Source organism: Lissotriton helveticus, chromosome 12, assembly GCF_964261635.1.
Source record: "Lissotriton helveticus chromosome 12, aLisHel1.1, whole genome shotgun sequence".
Lineage (NCBI taxonomy): Eukaryota > Metazoa > Chordata > Amphibia > Caudata > Salamandridae > Lissotriton > Lissotriton helveticus.
The window spans coordinates 830,067,026-830,092,146 of NC_136073.1; the positions used below are offsets into that span (position 1 = coordinate 830,067,026).

A 25,121-nucleotide genomic window follows, 5' to 3' on the forward strand; every position below is an offset into this window, starting at 1 on the left:
AATATCATTATATTGTGGATCACATAAAATATATTCCTAATCAGAAACTGGATAAAGGTGCTTTAATGTTATCCTGGAAGAAGGTGCTAAGATATAAATCTAGGTTCTCAGTTAGAACAATGCCATAATTTCAGGCACAGAAATACTTCACTAAGAATCACAATTGCTCACACTATTTTTGCGCCCAATTTATCCATTTGTGCAAACATCTGGCACTAACAAGCACAACCACTGATTGCATGTTTATGCTTTTTCTGCATGTTGTTCAATTTTTTGAGTTGGGTACCCAAATCTGACACTAGCTTATACAGAAGCACAAAGTATCAGCTCAATGTGCTTTACTCCAGCCATAGTGTAGTTTTCATACAACCATCTGTAGTCTAATTGATTCTGTGGTTTACTTGAGTCTTTCACTCAAGAGCACCCTATAAAGCTGAAACATTTTATGCAGGTATTTTAGTTAACCACTTGTGTTACCCAAAGCACTAAACCTTCATTTCTCCTGTTAACTACTCCTGTAACACCTTGTTTATTGAACTTTGCTGCTGAGCTGTTTTCTTTGGCATATATTTGCTCTGATTTACCACCCACTTCTGTGCCCCCAAACAATCTGCTGAACAGTCCCTAAATTACAGGGGATAACATTTACATTTCATTTCTCTAGATTAGACTAAGATTGCAAACTTACCAGCTCCACGAACTGGACACATTTCAGGAATTTGACCGATAGCCCAACAGCGTCCAGAGTCACAGCAGCAGTGAGTTTTGGTAAACTGGCCAGGAAGCTCCCCGGCACATCGTCCACCAATCAAAGCAGAGAAGCAAGTGCCAATGCGTTGATCTGCAGAAATGAATTTATTATATTTTCTTTTATTTAACAATTTTATAAAGTTTGAAAATTGCCGACAGGAGTTTCTTTGCAAAGAACCAATCATAAATATACTACATTCAGAAACTTATAGAAGTAGATCACTTCACAAAAACAATACAAAAGTTATTTGACAGGGAAAAAGCATGCACTTGCAACAGATATATTTTCAACAGATTTTTCAGTTGAATTACGAACAGAAATCATAAAGAGTAGTCTGTCTTACACCGAATAATGAGAATTTTTAATCGTTTGTGTTTTTAGATCCCACTTCATTTCTAAACTTAGATAACAGAGGGGTCCATGAGGAGCTTCCATTAAGCTAAGCATGCAATAGAAGTAGTTTTGTTTTGCTCAGAGGAACACTGCTCAGCACTACAGATAAAATGGGAGATACCCCTACCCCCACCCCCACCGTTCAGTCTACTTAGGTCATGGCAAATGTTTTCATTGCTATGTGGGCCAATCAGCAGAGTACACATATACAAAATATATATATGAAAGTAAAGTGCCTGGTTCTAATTCGTTTGTCTGTTTCAAGTTGTTTAACAAATGCAAATAATTAAAACATTTATTAAAAAGATGGAGTCAGAGGTGTTAGGGATATGATTGGTCTCCCCATTCCTGCGTCAAAAATAAAATGTCTTAGGAAGATCACAAGGAATAAAACTAGGTAAAGGGATGCAATGAAGAAATATCTCTGAAAAATTAACTTAGAGTCCCAGTCAGGGAGAGATCATTTGAGGTTCACAAACGCGCCTAGGGAGTCAGCCAAGATTCATATTATTTTTGGTGAATGTGTTCTGTTTCTGTAAACGGTTCACGCGGTTTTCTTCTGGAAAGTAAGATCAAACATATTTTTCTGAGAGTAATGTTCTTAAAATATTTGTGTTGTCCTGCACTACAAAGAAAGCAGGTATGCCATAAGTCTCATTTCTATTCTGTCTACCAGAACATATTTGTTTAATTAAATGTGTTTCCTCTATCTCTTTACATTCTTGGCAACATGAGCACTGCAATACAGCACTGTATATAACAAAGGGGAGAGTCCAAAGTTTGAGTTTTGAAGTATTGGAGCATGCCACAATATTATTAAAGGTTGATAGTCATTTATAACTTTCTTAATTATATCCTTAATTATGCCTCTGCTTGCGCGTGGTGGGCACATGTGCTCAATTTGGCCAACTGTGGCTTATTTATCATCCTCAAACATTTACTCGGAACAAGCGAAAGGAAGAAAATGGCAGAACGAAGGAGGGAGCAAATCTAGGAAAACAATGACAAAGGGAGAAAAAGTACAGAACGTGCAAGAGTGAGATAAAGAGAGAGGAAGTGTACGGCAGTGAAAGAAAGAGGCATGAGGTAGAATCAAGACTAGGCGGTAGTGGTATCTGGCAATAATCTCCTTCAGGAGCACCATCAACTGGCTCCGAAGGAAACATTTTGGGCCATGTACCTCGTTATTTACGTTATCAGTAGTGACAGCATTTCAGCAAGGTATACAAAAAAGGATACCGAGCACTATGACTTCCTTAAAGTCTTGGCAGCGCACATGCCTATCGACTGTCCGGTAGTAGCTTGTAAGCACAAGTCCATGGAGTATCTCTGCCCAGAGGCTTTCATCTAATTCCTGCCATATGGCTAGTGCTGAATAATGCCTGAGTCTATGTTGATTTGATGTGCACTGCTTGATTGGGTTCCAGCGATGTAAGAACAGAGCTGTATCTAGGAGTCTTCACTAACAGAATTGTCTGGAGGAGAGGGGGTGCTGCAACGTGGGCCGTGTTCAAAGCAACCGAATAACAAGCAGGTGCTCCACTGTGCAAATATGCTATGTTACATTATATTATATCCTATGAAATTATATATTATATTATATTATATCACATCATATTATATCATTTCATACCATATCATATCACATCATATTATATTATATATAATATTGAATCATAGCATATTATATTATATCATATTATATTATATCATACTACATTATATATTATATTATATTATACTATATTATATCTCATCATCATATATTGTTATTATTCCATAAATTATTTTACATTTTGAAAACCCCTGCATTTGGTCAACATTAATTAGAAATGATTATTGGTGGCTGTTAAGCCGATCTGCACATAATTAAGATTCTATTGTTCATAGTTGACCAGCTGCTAGTGTAAAGGGATTGTTCAGGAAGCAGGTGTAACCACGTTTTACCACATAATGTAATGAGACTCACGATCTGACCTAACACCATTCTGCACCAGTCGTTCCATGGAAAGGATGGTGTGCCCAATCATACCCAGAGGGGGCACCAACCTATACATTCACTCTTACCAATCTTAGTTCATTTAGCCCCAAAATCAGTAATGAATTACCGGCTCATAGCAATCAACCCTATGTAGACAAATATCATAGTTTGTGTTCTGGTACAGGCCATGAGTAAATTCCACTACATGGCGACCAAAAGTTTAAGTGATGATAACATCATAGAACGTCCCTCTCCAGATGCTCCGGGCTGACACACTTTTTAACTTTTGAGAAAAAAACATAATGATCTTCCGGGCCCACCGGCTAGACGGCAGATTTACGCCCAGCTAATGAATTTCATCAATTCACAATGCAAAATGGTGTTTCCATATTTAAAAGCTCCACGAAATACACCAGTTGCATACTAAAGACATTTAGAATTTGTATCACCAGGGGACCTCTATGCTCACGTAGATATGTGGCCATGTCGCAGTCACGCACAATGCCTGTGCCCTTATTAACAAACGCAGGTGAGCTGCATGCCTCAGTACGTTTATTTAGGAACGCATGCTGGACCATCAGAGAGTTGATTTGCCAGCTGTTGAGGTGTTCAATGTAATGCAGAGATTTGAATACTTGAATAAAAAGACACCACAGGTGGTTAGGAACAAATCATGAGAACAGTGAGCTATATATAATTATTTCTGAAAATGTTTTAATGTAAGCCTCCAGGAACTTCAGTAAAAGAAACCAAATGATCTAATCTAACTCACATGGGGTATTTACTGTTTTTAAGCACCATTCAGTGCTGACACGCACCATTAGGTCCTGAAGAATCACAGCCAATGCGCATACAGGAGAAACATGTCGACCGATTAGAGCACAAACTGAACTGAGACTCGCAATAGGAAGCATTATATTCCATCGAGTTCCAGTTAGTTGTATAGTTTTTAATTAAAGCAGGGGACCCCTTGAATAAAATTGATCCTGGTACTCCGAGCTTTATTTTAACTCACTTGGCAGGTCTACGCTTTTCTGGCCCCACACCCACACTTCACCAGACGGCAGTTAAATCGAAGATCTCCGCCAAAGTGCCCCTCTTTGACGTGTCGCCCGTTGGGTATTGCACCGCCGACCCAACGAGGAGCAGCCCAGATGATGAAGCATGACACCTGCAAGGGTGTGTGAGGGCATTACATCCAACAAAATGGATGCCCAACTGTAGGACACCACGTGACCCTACATCATCCAAACCCCACTAGCGTGACACGTACATTCATCTGTTTGAGGAACAGCCCAGTTTTCTTTGTTTCACCAACAGTGAGCTATATATAATTATTTCTGAAAATGTTTTTAATGTAAGCCTCCAGGAACTTCAGTAAATGAAACCAAATGATCTAATCTAACTCACCAGGGGTATTTACTGTTTTTAAGCACCATTCAGTGCTGACATGCACCATGAGGCTCTTAGACCTTGCTTTAACTGCCGACTTCCACATGGCGGCGTGGGTCTAGTCTGCCATCACGAACCACACTACAGCATTTTCAGAAAGTGGATTAGTGGAGCAGCACCAAATGACGAAAAGGAGTTTCAAACATCATCTGTAAGGTCTAATTTCTATTCTGTTATAATATTTGTAACACACTTCCTCGTTAAAAGTGGACATATATCTCAGTAAAGTTCCTTTTAAATTTAAAGTCAGCTCGGAACATCCATAAGTACCTAAGCTCCACTTTATATCAACATTTTTTTTAAAACTGTTTAACAACATATGCTACATATTAAATCACAGAGAAAATAAAATATGGAAGTTGGCTTGGTTTGTTATTTCAACAAAATGTGGCAAGGGTCCACTGTTTTAATTTGAGCAAAACAGACATTTTGTGTTTGTTTGACCAATCACCACTTGGCTTTCCAGATATATTTTCATCAATTATTTTCATGTATTCATGCATTGTTTTGATGTAGCTCTTAAACTGCCTAATGACTTCTGGCAGGAATGGATTTGTTAAAGAAATAAAGTTTTTATAATTAACAAAACAAAATATAGCTGCAAATCTGCACCATGAAAATTTAAATTCATCAATTTCAGATTGCAATATTGTGTTCCAATAACTATAGACACTTTAGTCTCAGATACGCAGAATAACCTACGAGAATGGCTTCTTTATATGTGACGCTCTTGCAATTTTGGATCTTTTAATGCCACTATGTTTAGGAACTATTATGTGGTGATCTTCGTTAGAACCAGTGGTTTTAGTTCTACCCCTGGTTTAGTTCTGCATGGGAACAGTTTTTCTCTGTTCTCCGCCTGCTTGTGAACTAAAAGTGCCCTAGTGGATGTCACACTATATATATTTGCTTACCGCTGGTGCCCACAATTGCCTGGACACCTACACCATGTCATTCAATTTGATTCCCATGTCCAAATAAAAAAATATTTCATGCTCTGCAGCTAAGTTACACCTGCTAGTGCTCCTGCCTCCTGCCACTGCACTGATACACCTGATTCTGATTCAATATGTCAGCCTTCTCCCTCGCCATACTGGAAAAGAGGAAAGTGGCGACAGGATAAGAGTGAGAATACTAGGGTCTCCCCCTTGTTTTTGATCTGAGGATTGAAAATTGGGGATACGCATGAACTCAGAGCATAAGCGCACACAACAGAATAAAATAAAAATGTAAATCAGAGTTATAAATTAGCAATAAATGCAAAATTATAAGTGAATGCAGACAAATTGAAATGGGTGGAAATTGAATTATAGGCAACAAATTGATCATATTATACATTTTAAATCAATTGATGCTTTACAGCTCCGCAATAAATTACATTCGTTCCCAGGAACACTCTAGTATTAAGGAATATTTATAAAGGACCAAAGGAAAATCAACTTCTAATTATTATTGGGGAAGGCCCATCTATAACGTCTTACCGATACAGCGTGATCCATCTTGGCTCGTGCTGAAGCCCCGGGGGCAGGTGCACACGTAGCTTCCTGCAGTGTTGGTGCACTCTCCTCCATCACACACATTGGTGATGGTGCTGCATTCATCCACATCTAGGACAACAGAAAACAGGTAACTGTTAATGTCTCTTGTTTATTAAACCAGTATCAATGTTCTCCTCTAGTCTAAGATGTAATGGGCGCTCTCTTGGTCAAGGTACCACTTATTCCCAGAAGATCATACAGCCTAAAGTATGAAGCAGGGACATACACCTCCCCCGGTCGGCCACCATGTTTCGCCTTCCAGAATGAAAGCACTAGAGGAAAGTTGGTGTGGTCTTCATCCGAACATTCCAACTTTTGTATCGTCATACAGAAGTCACAATTTTACCAATATGGCAGTGATTATTAATGTGACTCAAGTATTCCCATGGTGATTGGATGTCACAAATGGTAAGTGCATTTCAACTTCACATCTACCTACCGAGACTTACCCTCTGAAGTGGTACTTGGGGAGATCTCATGGATACAATATTGCTTCAGTACGACATAACACATGAGATATAGTGACCCTGTACCTCTACAGATAAGAGAAGTGTGCAAAATGGCCAAAACCGACTACTGTGGTTCGTGGTCCACTTTCAGAGGACAGTGATTGCAATTCAGATTGAAACACATACAATTTGCCTGATTCCACTTGCACAATTGATTTTGCTGCATGAAATTTGCACTAGATCAACCAATATGAATGTAGAGCACAAAGTTGAAGCCGAATGCACAAAGAGGTACACAGAGTTAATTTATCCATGCATACGGCCTGATATAAAGTCCAGCGGATAAGTTACTCTGTCACCAACAAGTCCGAAATAATGTCTGCCGTATTACAAGTGCCATTAGATATAATGCACTTGGAGTACAGCGGACGGAATATCCGTAACATGTTTGATAAAGTAACGCTTCTGCAGAATTGTAAATCAGGCCAATAGGGCCTGATTCACATAGGGCCTCTGCACTCGTGGCGGGGGGGCCCGCACTCGAAGAGGGGGGCCTGAACTCGTGGCAGGGGCCCCTCAATGGGTAATTGCATTACAGAGGTCTCACCATGACCGCAGGGCCTCCGCCATGACTGCAGTACGAGGTCCCCCCCGTGACAGCAGTACGTGGTCACACCATGACTGCAGTACGAGGCCCTGCCACAACTGTAGCACGAGGTGCCGCCACAACTGTGGGGCCTCAGCCACGAGTGCGGAGGCCCTTTGTGAATTGGGCCTAATGTCTTTATTCTCACCTGAAATGGTTAGTCTCATGTAAGGCTATAGCAAATACTTACCCTAGGCGAACCCCACATTTTGCCACTCCCAAGCCAAATTTTAAGTCATCTTTTGATGCTTATATGGGAATCCAGCACCCAACAGCAACAGGGGCCCTCAGTGAATGTCTAGTGTTTGCCTCATCTGGTATAAGTCATAAACCTAAGGACTGGATAGCCATCAACATTTCGAACTATATCATTTTAGAAATTAGAGAGCAACTTCTTTATTATATTTCCTTGAAAAACAAAGAAATGGGACTTTGATGTCACATGTTCTCCGCTGATCGCCCACAGTCCTCCATCACCAAAAGAGGAATAATCACGAAGCAGAGATGCCAATGCTCGAAAAGGCATCAATGCGGCCAGCCTCACGCACAACTGCCCTCTTTACCCAACTGGAGATAAGTCTCTGGACGAATGCCAACGGAAGGCTTAAATTAAGGAAATAATGTAAAATAATGTTGAAATGTGCTAAACCACGCATAACACACTGCTGGAATTTCCTGATAACTGCTTAATCTTGTAATGCAGTTAGACCAGGTCAGGGATCTTGTCTGAGACTGCAATGGTTTTGGCCCAATGAACATTCCTTTGAACATTCAATAACCGTTGAACATCAGCGAACATGCAATTTGTTCATCGTCACAGTGGCAAATGTAAATGCAAACTTTAATATTTAATGCCAGACTCAGGCTTAGACCTCATAAATATTACATCCACATAAGCGACAATTACATACAAATAATGTAAAAGGAACTTATTTACTTAGTGGGTGGACTTAAGATTTCTATGGCTGTGCCTCCTGGTCCTATGTTAGACATCTCATGTTATAGAGTGTTGAAGAAGCTTGCAGGACATCTGGCAGTCACAGTTTTGAAATTGTGCATGGCTTAGAGGCATTGGCAATAAAGCAATGTGTCAAGAGTCACACAATTGGGTTAAGTAGAGAATCTCTGATTAGAACACACATCTTGTTTGACAGCCCCAAAAAAGGAATATATGACGTTACAACGTAAATATTTGCAACGCATGCTATTACAACGTGGTTTTTACATTGCAACTACTATTACATTGCAAGATTTTACAATGCATGCCATTACAACACATTTTTAAAAACTACCATTACAGCGCATTCCACTACAACGCATACCATTACAACGCATACCCTTACAATGCATAGTACTTTTGGGTAACAGTAGGGTAAGAGTTGTATAGTGTAGGGTTAAAATTACTATTCCCACTCCAGTGAGTGCAACAGTAGGGTAAGTGTTGGATACCACAGGGGTAAAAATTACCATTCCCACTCCAGTGAGTGTAACAGTAGGGTAAGTGTCGGATAGCGTAGGGGTAACAATTACTATTGCCATCTACACCAAAACCCATACCCACCCTAAAACAAAAAAAAACACCATTACTTACCTTATAATGCATTGTAATGGTATGCATTGTAACAGCATCCATTGTAGTGACATGCGTTGTAATGCATGCGTTGTAAAGGCATGCGATGTAAAAGCAGCTGCGTTGCAACATATGAGTTGTAATAGCAGTGCGATGTAATGACTACTTTGTAATGGATGTTTCCTTCCAAAAATTAGGGCCCAATTTAATCAGGAATTTTACAAAATATAGAAATCTCACATGTGAGCAGGCAGAGTAGTATGGCTTCCATAAGTCTGGACATCAGTCTTAAGACTCTCTTAAGCCAAGAAAACCCCTCTGTCAGTCAAGAACATCCTTTCAGACTAAAATTACTTTCAGGAGTGACTGAGGTTTGAAAACCCTCTTGAGAAATCTTTCCCTCAGTCACTAGACTGCATTTCCTCTTAGTGCTGGCATTATGTGTTGGGGTTTATCTTATGTAGCTTCCTCTCATTACCAGCAAGGCTTCTGACCATGAGGACTATGTGCCAGATGTGCCCAACACAAAGGTCAGTATTCTAGGGTGAACAGGCAGTGGCCAGGCTCCTCAGCAGTGACTCACCAACCAGCCTAAAACTCCCAGACCACATGCCTTAAGCAGCCAAACCTCAGACGTATAAAAATGACCACTTCCTTCTCGCCCACCTTATCATTCCCAGTCATTTCCTTGTAAATGCACAGCATGTTTGTGCAACAACTTCCTGCAGCACCTACGCATGTGTCTGACCACTGGGCACTGGAATCCACGTCTAACTGGTGCAGCCTCTCTCTTTCTTGGCTCTTTTTCCCCTCTATTTCGCTCCAACTCCTCTCTCTGTTTCATTCCTCCTCTCTTGCTTGCTTTCTTTTACTACCACTATCTCATTTTCTTTCAATCTTGCGCTTTCTCTCACTCTCATATTTCCCTCTCTTTCGAACTCTGTCTCTCATTAAATCTTCTCCTTGTGTTTCTTTTCTCTTTCTATCTCTCACTTGTTTATTATCTCTAAATCTTTCTCTCTTGCTTTTTCTTCTTAATTAAATTACTCTATGTCAACCGTTCTCTTTTTCTCTTGATTACTCGGTCCCTTCTTCTCTAGCTCTCACACCATTCTCTAATATTTCCACCTCTCTTCCTTTCTTGTTCTGTCTTTCTCATCTTAGATCGCCCTCCTTCTGACTTTGATTCAATTTAATTTATGTTTATTTATGTCTTTTTAGTGTTTTCTTACTTTACTCTAGCTTTTCATTCTATTTTTTGTTTCTCGTGCTTGCTCTCTAAATACATATCTCTTTTTCTCCCTCTGTATCTGTTTTTCTCACCCTCTATCACACTCCTTTTTCTTATCACCCTTGAATTCTCATTCTGTCTCCAACACTTCTTCTTTATCACTTTTTTCTCTTGCTTTCCTACTCTGTCTCTCACCTAGCAGACATTTGTTAGATACACTGAGATCATTCATGAAGATTTGCTGTCAATCTCCACTACGCATTGAGCACAAAAGACACATTTGAATGTGTTTGATCAGGAGAGTTTGTCTTGAAGGCATCAGAAGAAATTCAACAACAGAATGATGATCCACACCCTACCATTGGGGATCAACTGTGAATCTCAGGGCGCTGAATTATAAGTTTGACACTGAGCTTGACTTGCAAAATTGTAGCATCAAAATCTTGAATGTAGAAATCTCACCTAGTAACATGAATCAGAGCACCATAATTTTTGCAAGGGCTAATTCACTATTGAAACTCCAATTCTAGTATATTGGGTTGCAAGCTCCATGTTTACGTTCCGCAATCTCAATATTAAGTACATTTGAGATTATCGGCTGTTACGATAATTGTTGTCGAGTGCGGGGCATGTTGGTGTTTTATGGCTGAGAATATGATCATGCACCAAATATTAACAGTTGTGTCTGTGTGTAACTAGCACAATCTCCATAAGGGGACTCTAGTGCTTAATTTGTGGCAGTAGTTTCAGGTGGTGGGCATTGGGACATACTTTTCGTCATTAAACTTTGACCCAGTGCAAGAGCGAGAAAAGGAGAAAGAAAGAAAAAGAAAGCGAAACAGTTACAAAGGGAGAAAGCAGGAATTAAAGGTAATCTGCAAGAGTGTGGTAAAGAGACCAGAGGTTAAGGGCGATGGAAGCAACAGGCATGAGGTGGAATCAAAACTAGGCCTCCTAGATATTCAGCAACCCCAGTATTCAGCATAATTGGCAGCGAGCTTGGAAGAAAATCTTTGGGGCTGTTAACTTTTTTCAGGGAGGGAGAAATTAAGTACTGGGGAAAATATATTGATAAAATTACAACAGTCCCGAAAATTCAGCAATACATCATTATCAGCAAAAAAGGCAATCAACGACCATTTTGGTTGGGAATTCTTGGTGATACAGCAATCGGCAAGGATAATCTCTTTTTTTAATTTAGGAAGCAGTGCAGAACCAAATACTGACTCGATGTTTGCTGCAAGTTTTGAACATAGCCCTCTCTTAGGAGTTTTAATTTAGGATCTGGCAAATGATTCAATACCATAGCAATCATGTGGGCTGTGCTGCGAGAATTCCTGGAACTGTATTTTGTCCTTTCATGGGGTGATACAAAAAAAAAAGGACCTAGGACCATATCTCATGGTGGGCGGAATACCGAAGAGGATCTGATTGTCCATGGGAAATTTTGCTATAATTGTTCACACGTTACTTAAAACGAGTACAAGACAAATAATGTCTTGCACCACAAAAGAAACTCACACTGAGCGATGACGAGTGCGATGAACAAATAAGTATACATTCTTTCGATCCTCAGCGGAGAAAAAAAGTAAGTAAGTCTGGCAACCGATCACATCCATTCTGGGAAACTGATCATTCCAAATGTGGTGAAGCACTCACTGGGATAGCGAAACATGACAGGCTGACTCACATGCACCAGTTTTCTTTTTTGAAAATATATGTAAAGATATAAGTGCAGAGGCCCAAAGTATTTCACCAGTGCTGCCGAAAGCTAGGGTTGCTGAATATCGATGGGGCCTAGACTTGATCCCACCTCACGCTTTTTTCTTTTCCACCACCCTACACTTCCTGTGTCTGTAACTCACGAGTACCAAGGCTGCTGGGTCTTGAATCTGCTTCATGCCTCACTCTTCCATCACACTACACTTCCAGTGTCTGCGTCACGCTTTTGCAGGTTCTTTATAGGTCTGGCATTAGCCAAACCCTTTTGATTTTACTAAAATGATATGCAATAATATTCTTAATTTAGGGGCTTCCAGTAAGCCCTTTTTATCCATTAGTCTGTTATTGTGTCATTCAAACTTTTCTTGCACCCACAACAGCATACAGTACCAGGCAATAAGTGAGCCCACTTCAGCCAATGGCTAAATTCACAGTCTCTTTTCGTAAGAAGCACATGCACAGACAAAGTAGTTCTCTTTAGTGTCAGGAACTGTTATGGCAATGCGTGATTTTTGTAATAAAAAATAGTTTTGCCTTTAGCCGGTGCTTAAGGTATTTTTTTTAGATTGTTTTGGGCCCTGTAGCTTTCCCAACAATAAAGTTTCTAACAGCATAACAAAGCAAACATCGAGAAAGTCAAGAAGGCCAGCAGCCAACACCAGACCTACTGTCTTTGCCAATGCATGTTCATCCCTCCTGCCCCTGTCACTGTTTTCCTGATCTCCTTGGTCATCCTTATTTCGACATGTTCTGCCATTCTCAGTCTTGCAATGGGTCAAAGTCAGATGAATATAAACAAGTCCCAGTCCACAAAGGAAGCACTGTCTTCATGTATCTTTGTCAGCTACACGTTAGGACTTCCAAATATTGAAAAAAGTCTGTTATCGTCTCTGATTAAATGACTCTTTCTAAGGTATTCAAAAGTTGTGCATGTAAAGGACACTGGTATTAAAAGATTACATTCACCATGTTAGTCTTTTCAGACATGGCCGGTGCATCAACCCCAGGCGTCTTAATTAAAGACGTCTTTTTTTGGTATTAGCCAGACGGTTCCACCCCAGATTTGTTGTCCACAAACTTACTAAAAGGTGTAATTTACCTTTGTGAATCAGGCCCTAGATTTTCATTTTCAAAGTTTAACGATCTTACTTATTAATTTAAAAACTATGGAAAATCTCTGGGTTTTTAGGAAAGCCTTAATAATTTGGCTTTTTAACTCTATATAAAGTACTAGCTTACCCGTCGCGCGTTGCTGCGATCTCCGAAGAAAGGACATTCAAGGAAACTCGTCATGATAACATTCAATTTACATTGTGTCATTTTTATTGAAACTTATTAATTTTAATATGGAAAACATTTCAAAGTGTCCTTTGCTGGAGTGTACACAACAACGTCCCGAAGTTTCCTGGCGATCGGATGAATGGTGTTTTAATTCTATTTATTTATTCGAGTGCTTGTGGATACACGATTTTTTATTTTTCCGTCTTGTGCGTACATCAGTATTAGAAAGATTATGAGAGCCCGGGGGGCCGATATTTGAAAAATGTTATGGCAGAAACCTTCGCGGGAGTGTACTCAACAACTTCCCAAAGTTTCATGGCGATCGGATGAATGGTGTTTTAATTCTATTTATTTATTCGAGTGCTTGTGGATACACGATTTTTTGTTTTTCCGTCTTGTGCGTACATCAGTATTCGAAAGATTATGAGGGCCCTAGGGGGCCGATATTTAAAAAAAATTTATGGCAGAAACCTTTGCGGGAGTGTACTCAACAACTTCCTAAAGTTTCATGGCGATCGGATGAATGGTGTTTTAATTCTATTTATTTATTCGAGTGCTTGTGGATACACGATTTGTTGTTTTCCCGTCTGGTTCCTACATCAGTATTCGAAAGATTATGAGGGCCCTGGGGGGCCTATATTTAAAAAATGTTTATACCAGAAACCTTTGCGGGAGTGTACTCAACAACCTCCCAAAGTTTCCTGGCGATCGGATGAATGGTGTTTTAATTCTATTTATTTATTCGAGTGCTTGTGGCTACATGATTTTTTGTTTTTCCATCTTGTGCGTACATCAGTATTCGAAAGATTATGAGGGCCCTGGGGGGGCCGATATTTAAAAAATGTTTATACCAGAAACCTTTGCGGGAGTGTACTCAACAACCTCCCGAAGTTTCATGGCGATCGGATGAATGGTGTAGGAATGCATAAAGGACAAACAGACAGACAGACAGACATACTTTCGTTTTTATATATATATAGATACCTTGGATGCTGACATGGTTCAATAGGTATGTTACGAGCTAGCGTCAAGACACCTCCGGGTAACCATTGCACTTTACAATTAAGTTAACACAACATAACATAACAACTCCACTCCTCCTGGAAACTCAGCAGGATGTATTCCTGTTATTGACAGCTGCCAAGTTTTGCAGGTCCATGTGAGATGTGCTGCTCTAGTCCAGGTTTTTTTCATTAAAATTCTGGAACTTGTAGTCATTTTTATAATTAAATAAACAAGACTACAAGTTCCCGAATTCAAAGACACATGAACAGGAACAGCGCTTCACACATGGGCCTGGGAAACTTCAGTCAAACATCATTTGTAAAGCGCAACACTGTCACCTCTAGGGGTGTCTGGGTGCTGTGTCTCTGTCGAAGAGCCAAGTCTTGAGTAACTTTCTGAAGTCTGCCAGCGAGGTGGCTGTACAGAGCTGGAGAGGAAAGTATTTTCAGGTCTCGGCAGTGATATAGGAGAAGGAGCGGCCACCGCTGCAGCTGCAACGGATGCAGGGGATGTGTGCAAGGGTGAGTGAAGAGGAGCACAGGTGTCTAGAGCGTTGGTGGAAGTTGAGTCGACAGTTGATGTAGGCAGGTCCTAGGTCGTGGAGGGCTTTGTAGGCATGTGTGAGGATCTTGAACTGGCATTTCTTCTGGATGGGGAGTCAGTGGAGGTCTCTCAGGTGGAGGTGATGTGGGTTAATTTGTGGAGCCCCAGGATGAGTCTGGCTGCAGCGTTCTGTATGGTCTGGAGTCTTCTGAGGAGCTGGTGGAGATGCCGGCATAGAGGGAGTTGCTGTAGTCAAGGCGGCTGGTGGCGAGGGCCCGAATGATAGTCTTTTGGGTGGGATCCATCTGAAGATGGAAAACTTGGCTCGGCTGTATTGGTAATCTATTTATAGAAAACTAGTATTACTTTCAAGGCTTCCCTGGCCTCAAATAAATAATCTCCCTTGTGGTTTTACATTAGCCAATAACAATCTTGTCCAAATGTTTTTAGTCATTACGTAGTGTATTTTTTCATTTCTATTTTCATATCCAAAGTCACACCAAGTCAACCACTTTTAATCCTTTGATGATTTCGGCTTTGAAAGTTTGAAGCACTGCTCGAAGTTCAGAAACTCACAAAAGCCAGCAATGTAAATCCACAGGGAAAAAGACACATTCTCGACCACCTGTGACCCTCAGGGCACAACAATTCAATCACATCATCTTTTCTGCTGTGTAATTACAGACCTCTGTTTTGTTAATATTGGAGATCAAGAGGATGTCGATTCATAGAGGGGGTGCAAAGCTGTTACACCAGCTCCATTTTGCAAAGTTTTCACTGTTGCACAATTGTTGACGTTAGCGAAGTTTCCCATTGTAAGTTCCTTCCCATGTGTAAAATTTGTCTATGTAGTGATATATCATATTCGGGTCACTGTAAGAGAAGTTGCTTGTTATTCAAGCAATACCAAGATGGAAAATGTCAGCAGAAATGTGCATCCAAATGTAACCTAAGCTGTGCTTTCTATTAATTAATTAATTATTTATTTATTTATTTATTTATTTATGTGTGTTCTTATATAGCGTAAATTCCCCCCAAAATGGTTTTCTCAGCACAGTATGAGTTTACACAAATTTAGTAGCAATAGACATAGGACTAGAGGCACTACCTGGACTTCAGTCCACAGGACTAAGCCGCTTACAGAATTTAAGTGTAACAAAACAAAATACATTGATAAAGATTAAAACTGCTGCATCATAAAATCACATTTTAAGTTTAAAACTAAATGTTGCTTTTTTACACCTACCAGGAATTCACAAAGAGATTCCTGGTATGTGTAAGTCAACCTTTTTGTGTGGATGGAGATCTACGCCACAAATGTCAAGGAGAAGAAAGAGGGCCTTTCACGATGTGGCTTTCCTTGAAAGTGAGGGAATACCCAGAAACATGGAAGCTTGTCAGCAGTCCCAAACTACGATGCGACACATTACCACCCGGGGGATGACTTGAAAATATATCCTGGACAGGAAATGTGTACCTCCCCATCCAAAATGGAAAGGAGAAAGGATCACTCCCAAATCTGGTGCGGGTATAGGAGAATGGATTTCACAACAAGGTTATTTGTACAGTGGAACCCTATTAGTGAATTCCAACAATTAGTAAATCTGTACCCGCATGCATAAGTGAATCGACTGGGCATGATCTGGGCCCAACAACTTTACAGGCAAAGTGACTTAGCATGTATAAGTAAATCGACTGGGCATGATCTGGGCCCAACAACTTTACAGGCAAAGTGACTTATTGACAAATAATGTAGATGTTGTAGTAGTTTATATGGAAGGAGTAGCGTATCATGAGACTTGGCCCATTTAGAAGTTACCGCACAGAGAGCAGGGAGCTGCATGGACAAAGTATGTAGGAGTTGTATTATTCCAGTGTGCAGATCACTTCAGTTTGCTTAGCTTCCCTTTTGCAAATACAGATAACAGTAGGTACTGTTGAGTATGCATTTAATGGTTTTTGTGTTCCAGTTATACGATCTTTACCACGAGTCACTGAGTTACCCCGTAAGTGTGCAAACAAGAATTCTGAGAAGGAATTGTTATGAATTATTGGCCACATCAGTTACACTGCAATATCTGTAATTTCCCCAGTGATTTTGACCTGTGGGTAAATTAACCTGTTCAAGCAGATCATGAAAGCTGTTAAAAATCTAGAAAATAGGCTTTACCCAATTCACCCACACATTTGGCAGGGCATACCCTGAACAGCGACTTCACCTGCAAACAAGAAGTGGCTCCTGAAGGAGTAATTGCACAATACATCACTCAGTTAGCTGATTGGTAACACTACTATCCAATCACTATGCCAGATCGACAAATACTAAGGTGATTGGTTCTCCGATTGGTGTCGGATATATCCAGTATCCAGTCTCTTGGGGGACTATTGAGTTGCCCTATTGTGTGGAAATGTACTTCACCGGCGGGAACACCACCTCAGAAGCAAAGAATGAGACCAAAGTTTACATTGATCATTCTCGGCCATTTCTGAACATAACAAAGTTATGTAGACCCTCTCCGGGCATGGCTCTGGAGGAAGGCACACCTACATAGTTCAATGAGGCATTGGCCCACATGACGTAGCAACTTCACACTTCAATCAGCAAATCAGAAGTTTTACTGAATAATCTGCATGTCAAAATCCCAACATCAATAGACTCAACAGTGATCCTCTGCAAGCCAATGAAAACGAATGTGGTCGACAAGAAAGTGTACAGCTGTTTTAACCTAGATGGAGTAAAAATTAGGTCATCAAAAAGAACTATGGTGTCAATAATTTCATTTGCAACTAACATGCATCTGCTTGTCACCCCCCGATTAAAAAAAACTAGATCAGGAGGCAAATCTTTCGAGGTGAGTGCCACCCAACGATGGAACAAACTTCCGCTTCACCTCCGCCTGATCCAGTCGGAACTTGAGTTTCGTAAGTCTCTCAAGACCTGGCTATTCTGCCGCCAGGATTAGGTGTGCCCTTGACCTGCGCCAAGAGCTATCTGTCTACTAGCGCCGGGACACCCCGTTGGGGTAGCTGCGCACTCTATAAATTCCTAAATAAATCCTAAATAAATTTGCAACTAACATGGAGAGGTGCAAACACATAAGAGGGAATACTTAAGTGCAATACGGATGACGAAGAAAGAGAACAATGAAGCCCAAATAAATCAAGCATCAAATCATATATGAAAACTTTTCCAAATTGTCACTGAACCGGAACCAATGAAAATGATCCATATGACCACCAACTACGATTTCAAGAACGTGATCTCAGTTTTGAAAATAATAACCTCATGATATGATTAAACATCTGGGATAGCCCAGACACCACTCTTAGTGAAGCAATTAATCCATCTACAATCCAAAGCTCTCCTCAGACTTCTCTGCTTTAAGCACCTGCTTAAAGCTGCCATTAAACTGAAAGTGTCGGATATATTTTTTTGACAATTGTTCTGCAACAACAATACTAGAAAGACTGCCATCACAGACAATGGAAATATTGGAAATTGCCAACACCTCATTTCGACAAGGAGTAGTGCCAAATCCCTTAAAATTTGCAATTAGCACTTGCCTACTCAGGAATCCTTTGGCAATCGTGTCAGGATTCAGCAAACGTCAGACCCATTTCAATTAATCTATTGATCAGTCAAATCATAGAGAGAAAATCTATCAATCAATAGGAAGAATTAGTTGAAGCTAATAACATTCCTCAAAAGTAATAAACTGTTTTTAGGCAGCAGATAGGAACCGTGACTAAAATTTCAGCTAGTGTTGACGAACTGATCGCCTCCAATGATTTCGGAACTTCTTTTTATCATGATCTAGCGAATGACAAAAAAGACAAATTGCTAGAGTTCTTTTTTTTTATTCTAAAATATCTCCTTGGTTTTAGATATATTGTTTTGTTATTAATTGTTTTTAAAAGTTCTTATATATCAAACATATACTACTAAAATAGTATGTAAGGCTTATAAGTGTACATATGTGTAATCTTAAACTCACACTCAAATTCTTATTTTTTCTCAATCTATCAGGGCGGGGAACCAGTGTACAACAAATTGCTGCCGGAGGTATTCAAAAATAAGACTATCTACAATTATTGTTATTTAATAGTAGTCAAAAAATCCTAACAGGCTCTTGATCGTCATTGATAAAAAGGATATCATGAAGGTTCCACAGGAATTCACTTTGTCTCCCCTATTGTTCAATGTTTATTCCAGACAACTGACTACGTTTTTAGGTCAGCATCATGTAAAAATCCAAACATATGAAGACAATATCCAACTTTACATTCAGTGTGGTAACTAGAGGTACAGAGCAACAATAAGAGAAATTTCCAATTAACCAGTTCTAGCTACATGAATAAGAGGTACCTGTGTGTGAACATTTTTTAAAAAAACACAATTCTTGAAGCTAGGGGCTAATCACACTCTAATCTGCAGATGGACCATGGCAAATGTATGGAGAATTGTTGGCTGCAAGTTCACTTTTTATGACATCAATTGTTGCAAAAGCCACAAATTTCAAGCAAAAGTGGGAACAAGAATAATGGTTGTGATGTTGACCAGTTGTCCTTAGATCTTTGCTAAGGCTGCATTAAAACACTTGCCAACTTTGTAAACCCATACTTTTGAAATCAAGACTATCGGTCCACAAATGAAATGGGAAACTGTTCTCCAAAAAATAGTTTTTTCTGAAGTAGAACCTTTCTACTTGGTTTACATCAGAAGCTCTGGGGGTGATTACTCACATAATGCAAAATGACAATCAATGATAGATGCTGGACCCATGAAATATATTCTAAAATACAAGATGAACTAACCATTTAGTAACCTGACATACGGTCCACTTCAAAGTGGCTAATAGGTTGTTTATTCATCCACTTGCTTTCTGACCCATTAATGTTTAACACATCTTTAATTATTTTTTACAGAGAACTTAACGCCAGCTTTTGCAGCAGCCTGGGGTCTTGCCTGTTTCCGCTAATGTATGACCACTCTCAAATGACTATTACTGTTCCCACGTTTTTCACTAGTATAGGAGTGGATTCACATAGTGCTCAAGATCAGTATAGGGTTTTTCTAACTTTGTATTTCTCCTTTTTCCTCCATTTTCTGGCATCTTCTCTCCTAATCTGGGTCAAACTGTGACAATAAAAATAAACCCAGGTCCCCAAAGGTGAGTGTTGGGCCTCCCAACTGCAACCACCAGCCCAAGTTAAGCACCGCCAGCCTCCACAGAAGCCATGATGTTCACCATCAACCATGAGACGGGCAAGTAAACAGTCCGAAAACAAAGCCTGTACAAGCTACAACAAGGTAATTCAACACAACAATCAGATCAAAGACTTACACGCCCCTTGCAACAACCATGGTCACATCACCCGCTCGATGGGGACGAGAACACACCATTAACCCATGAGTTGTCCTAGCCCAATGAATTCAGCCACCACAAGCAATTAGGTAAATATCAGAATCACTTATTATCAGGTGAATTTTGACACCTAATACAAGAAGATGAACAGGAAAATAAATTGATATTACCAGACTAGAGCAGTTTCACTGCAAAAAAGCCTTCAAATAGAATATCTTTAACAATGCTGATAGACATAGCACCCATACGAGGGAACTAGTTAACATGGTAGCTAAATTCCCAGGGATCAAACGAATGACACAGACAGATGTAAGGACTCAACACACAAAAAAGTGATTTATTAAGGCAAACATTGAGTGGAATTCCACCCATGAAGAACTGTGCCTCCAGCAAAGGAACCACATCAAAGACTGAGCCCCTCTTTACCATCAGAGAAATTCTTGAAACTGACATCACAAACATAATTGCAAACATCAACCCCTTGGGCTCCCCAACACATGTTCTACCTGATCAAAGTGAACACAGAGGCTTTCACCTAATGCTGACAAACCTGCTGAACGCAAGCATCAAAGACACCCAGCCCCTAGGCTGAAGACTACTGAAAGGTGTACCTGCAGCAACCAATTAAATAATATCATCTCAGACATCCCATGAGTCATGACACAAGTTCAGAGCCGCCATTTTGATGCACGCCTATTGCTCTGCTAGTTGTGGTCCAGATGGAGATCTTTGTGTGTGACCCTAGGGTGGAGGAATCCAGTGCAGACATGGGTGCCTCAGCATTTAATGTCATGAAGTCAATAAAAAGAGCATCAATCAGTATAATAATATAAAAATGTGAGCGTATTACGTAAGAGCTAAGAGTTCGCATATTTTACGGTTTCCATTGCATAAATGCCAGGTTATCTGCAATTTTACTTTGCTTTGCTGTCAGAATGGAGAAAATCTAAGCACAACGGCACTAGCGTTTACTCCATGAATACGGAATCCTTAGAAGAGACTTCCATCCTTGTTGGAGCAACTTTTCATTTGGTCAGTGCCTGAGTCCCTGTTAATATCAATTGCACGGTCTCATTCTAAGCAGGCTAGATTTAAGTTAAGCTGATACTTGGGCTAGAATTACAAATTCTGGGTGGTATCTCCTCACAAATATCCAGCTATATTTATTTATAGTCAACGGAATGAGGAATAACCCGTGAGAACCAGAATTATGAGTCCTTCCCCGCAGGCTTTGATTGATTCTGAGACTGTTCTGCTTACATTTACTACCTCCTCTGATCTTGTGGTAAATGCAAACGTGGGTCCACAGGGCATCTTTGTGGCCGGGTGGCAGGGGAGTCGGCAGGTGGCCAGATTTCACCGGAAGCTTTGGGGTTGATGATTACAGAGGTGCACCCTTCCCCCTTGCTGTGAGAAAGGGTTGGGTGGTGGATGGATAGAGCCATGCAGATTTTTCTCGAATGTGTTTCGGCACCCGGGAATCCCATGTGCGGGAACACCTGGGCTCATCTCGCAATTGAGCCGACAATTCCTCTAAGAACCTCAGCTGCTTTCGTCAACCAGACCTTTTCTTGCTGTCAGATAAGCCAGGCTTATTGGCCAAGGTCATCAATGAAACATATTCCTCAAACAAGTCTTAAAAGTGGATTTCACCCAGTTTGTGTCAGTTCCCTGTGAAGCGGTTGAGTGGTCTTTGAGAGTGATGCTTCTCAGCGGTGGTTGAGCACAGTAATACTACTGAGTCTGACAATGATCTAAGCAGTTGTTTGGATCATTTAAAATATATAATGAATGTTTGCATCTACACACCAACAGCTTAATATGTGAATCCTTGATAAAAACACTAAACGAAGAGTTAGAAAATGTGGAATGTGAGAGCGGATGATCTTTTTTGTTCAAATAGACTTTGTGTTTGTTACATATATTACGTTAAAATAGTTGGTGCTCAGTATCTGAATATTACAACACCATCAGTGTCAGATTCAACATGTATTAGTACAGATGTAGTACAGGTGTATCAGCCCAGAGCTTGGAGCATTATTCTATAGATGTTGTAAACTTTTTACAAGTATACTTTGAAACAAATGTGGACAAAGCTCAAATCTTAAACTATATATAAGTATTGAGTCTCAAATTATATGATCTTCAAATGTAAAATTCTTTGATTCTTGTAAGTTCAAAGAGCGGACACGTGTTTCGTATCTAGGATGCTGCTACTTCTTACTGAAAATCTCCTCCCTGTTATCGTGGTCGGAATCTTTGATGCTGTTTCTTTGAAATCTTAGGGCAATATAGACTCGAAATCAATTCATAAGTTATTGAACGACGATTCCTTTGCAGACAATCACTTATCACTTTAACATGGCTTTGTCAGACAAAGATACATCCAAACCACATCATTGTTGGCTCATGCTCCACAGCACCATGTGGAAGTCTTAAAAACCCATCAAATCTTGTTAAGAATACACAAATAACATCTACTGTTGGCATTTAAAGCTACATATAAAAAAGTCATAACGTCACACAGCACGGAGAACTTTATCCCTTTAATACGAGAGCCATAAAACATTCTGTTCTGGCATCCTAAATTCCACAGCTGTGATCAAATTACCAATCACATGCCTGCATTGCGTAGCATATCAATTCCCTGGACAGAATTAATTAATGTCTTGCCCGAAGCTGTCTTGCTGTGGATTTCGGCAACACAATAAGAGTCTTTGATATACACAAGCAATCATCTAGTTCATTGAGAAACCCTTCTAAAGGGTAGAGTAATTACAGAGTTCATACAACAAAAGTTTACTGTTTGAGCTGCTCATGGCCAGAGGTGCACATCTGGTTTTACCACAGCCCTCCACCTCATCACACTAGGGAGAAGGCTAGACAAAGGTAGTATTAGCTTTGCTCTCTATGCTGCTCTATAAACTGTGTGCTGCTGTCCTGAAGAAGACTTACAGTTCATCAATAGATACGCCGATACGTGTCAGTGTCTGACACCATTCAAACCAATGAGGCTCAAATTTGATACAAGATGCTGCACCTGCTCGAGTCCGCACTCACTCCCATTTGACACAAAATTATTTCAGTTGACCAAGCATGATAGTTTCTCACTGTATGAAAGTATTTATACCCAATATGAATGTGTAGGACTATTTTCAACATATACTCAAAATATAATATATTTATCCCAATTAACTATCCATATTAAATGAATAATCTAGGTGAGATACAAGAGAGGTCCAACCGTTTGCAGTCTGAAACTACCTCAGTTTCCACTTAGCCCTATTTTCTGCAGTTCAGGACCAAAAACATATGTTTGCAACCAATGGACTTTCACGTAAACCTATCGACTCAGTCTTGGAAACACACTCTGTGATCCCAGAGGAATCCGCAGTTTTAAATGTTGCATGTGTGAATTTTAACTTACTGTTCAGCACTCATTTTCAAGACTTTTAATATCATCTTAACACCTAAATTGTAATGATTGGATGATCTTACTGACATATATTACTAATTTGCCTATTTTGTTTGCATGTAAACAGCTGATACTGATTGTCATAACTCAAGGACATTCATTTGAGCGACTCCATAAGAATCATAGGATATGATGGCGCCGAAATAGGTAAAAGCCATGAAAAGTAGGTTAGCGGTCTCTGCAGCGAGTGCCGACCTGGATAGCCTCTCCCCCTCCCATATATTTGGGAATGATTGGTAAGTCATAATTGCATCAGGACTGATATGAAAACAAATATCTGTCTCATTGTATTTCAAAGCTCAAAGAAATGGCTATCAAAGAGTTGGATTAATTTATATCTATAACTCCCTCCTTCTGGTCCATCAGTTATTTCCTACTCCTTGTCTGACATCTTCCTTGTCTGTCTTCAAGAGCCTTTAGCAAAGGCACTCCTAAATTATTTTTACCATGCTCTTGTGGATTACTTCTAATACAGACTCCCATATTGTTTTATGACTCATTTCCAATTTGAATCTAGGAATCACTTCTCTTTTGTTTCTGTGAGTCACTCCTATATTGATTCCATAATGCACCCCCATATTGTTTCTATGACTCACCGCCATATGGCTTCTGATGTATTCCTATATCATCTCAGTGAGACGCTGCCCTGCAGTTTCTAAAATGCACGTCCAACTTGTTTCTATAAAATACATGCACATTGTTACTAAGGTGCATTCCCATATTGCTTCTATTCTGCACTCCTATATTGCTGCTATGCCAACGTCCCATGTTGTTTTTATGTATCACAAACATATTGTTTGTGTTCTGACTATCTAGAGAGGTAGGACATGTCTTGATAACCCACAGGAGATCCTTTTTTGTAGGGGTGGGTGACAAATTTAAAATTTAAATTCCCACCACTACACATATAAAAATATTGAACAACAATTAAACAATCTTATAAGGGGAGAACAGCCAAAGAGCCTGAAGAATTGGTGCATTGTGGACTTGTGTCATTGATTAGGAGTGACCCTATGATGAAGCTTGCCACCTTGTGTGAGTAAATGTTTGTACATTTTCTTTTAGCAAATAATTTGAATTGAACACCAGGGAATGTTACCTCCCTCCCTTCTCTTATTTAGGACTTATTTTTTGTAGTTATTTATTTATTTATTCAAAGTTTTATATAGCGCGAACAAGATCCTTACAGATATCAGAGCGCTTCACAGAGACAGGGGTAGGGGCAGCAGGAATGAACAGAGATAATGGGAGCAGTATAATAGTCACTAACATAGTAGGATAATAATAACGTACAGAAAACATATCAATATACAATCAGGTAAACAAGTAATATAAGACGGCACAAGTCATTGATCCCACTACAGAAGGGTTCAGGTAAACCTTGGATGTGTGGATGGCTTATACCAATTTCTTAGGATAGAGAGAACACTGGGTGGGGGCATCGGGAGGGTGATTCAATAAACCAAAGGGTATCATATATTGGTCGGTAGTAAGAGAGTAGCGTAGTAGTGTCACCATCAAGTAGGAGTATAGTGCCAAAGGACAAGGTGATCAGTGATACAAAGCGATGCAGAGTCTCTGATCCAGCACCTATAAAGTTCAGGAGATCTTGGCCAGAAGGATGGTTTTCACCTCTTTCTTGAAGAGTGCAGTGGAGGAGATAAGCCTGGTTTCAGGAGGGAGCGCATTCCAGATCCTGGGTGCCATTCCTGAGAAGG

The 25,121-nt window shown here is 40.0% G+C and overlaps 1 protein-coding gene across 1 annotated transcript in view; it reads right to left on the reverse strand.

The window, feature by feature from the left end:
* The window catches only part of LOC144798870 (fibrillin-2-like), a 270,888-nt gene that overhangs the window by 113,328 nt on the left and 132,439 nt on the right, over positions 1-25,121 (reverse strand). Inside the window, exons 9-10 of the mRNA XM_078669959.1 lie at positions 6,059-6,184; positions 689-841 (exon numbers count right to left, since the gene is read on the reverse strand). Of these exons, the coding sequence (XP_078526085.1) occupies positions 689-841; positions 6,059-6,184 (279 nt within the window). The remainder of the gene's footprint in view (positions 1-688; positions 842-6,058; positions 6,185-25,121) is intronic.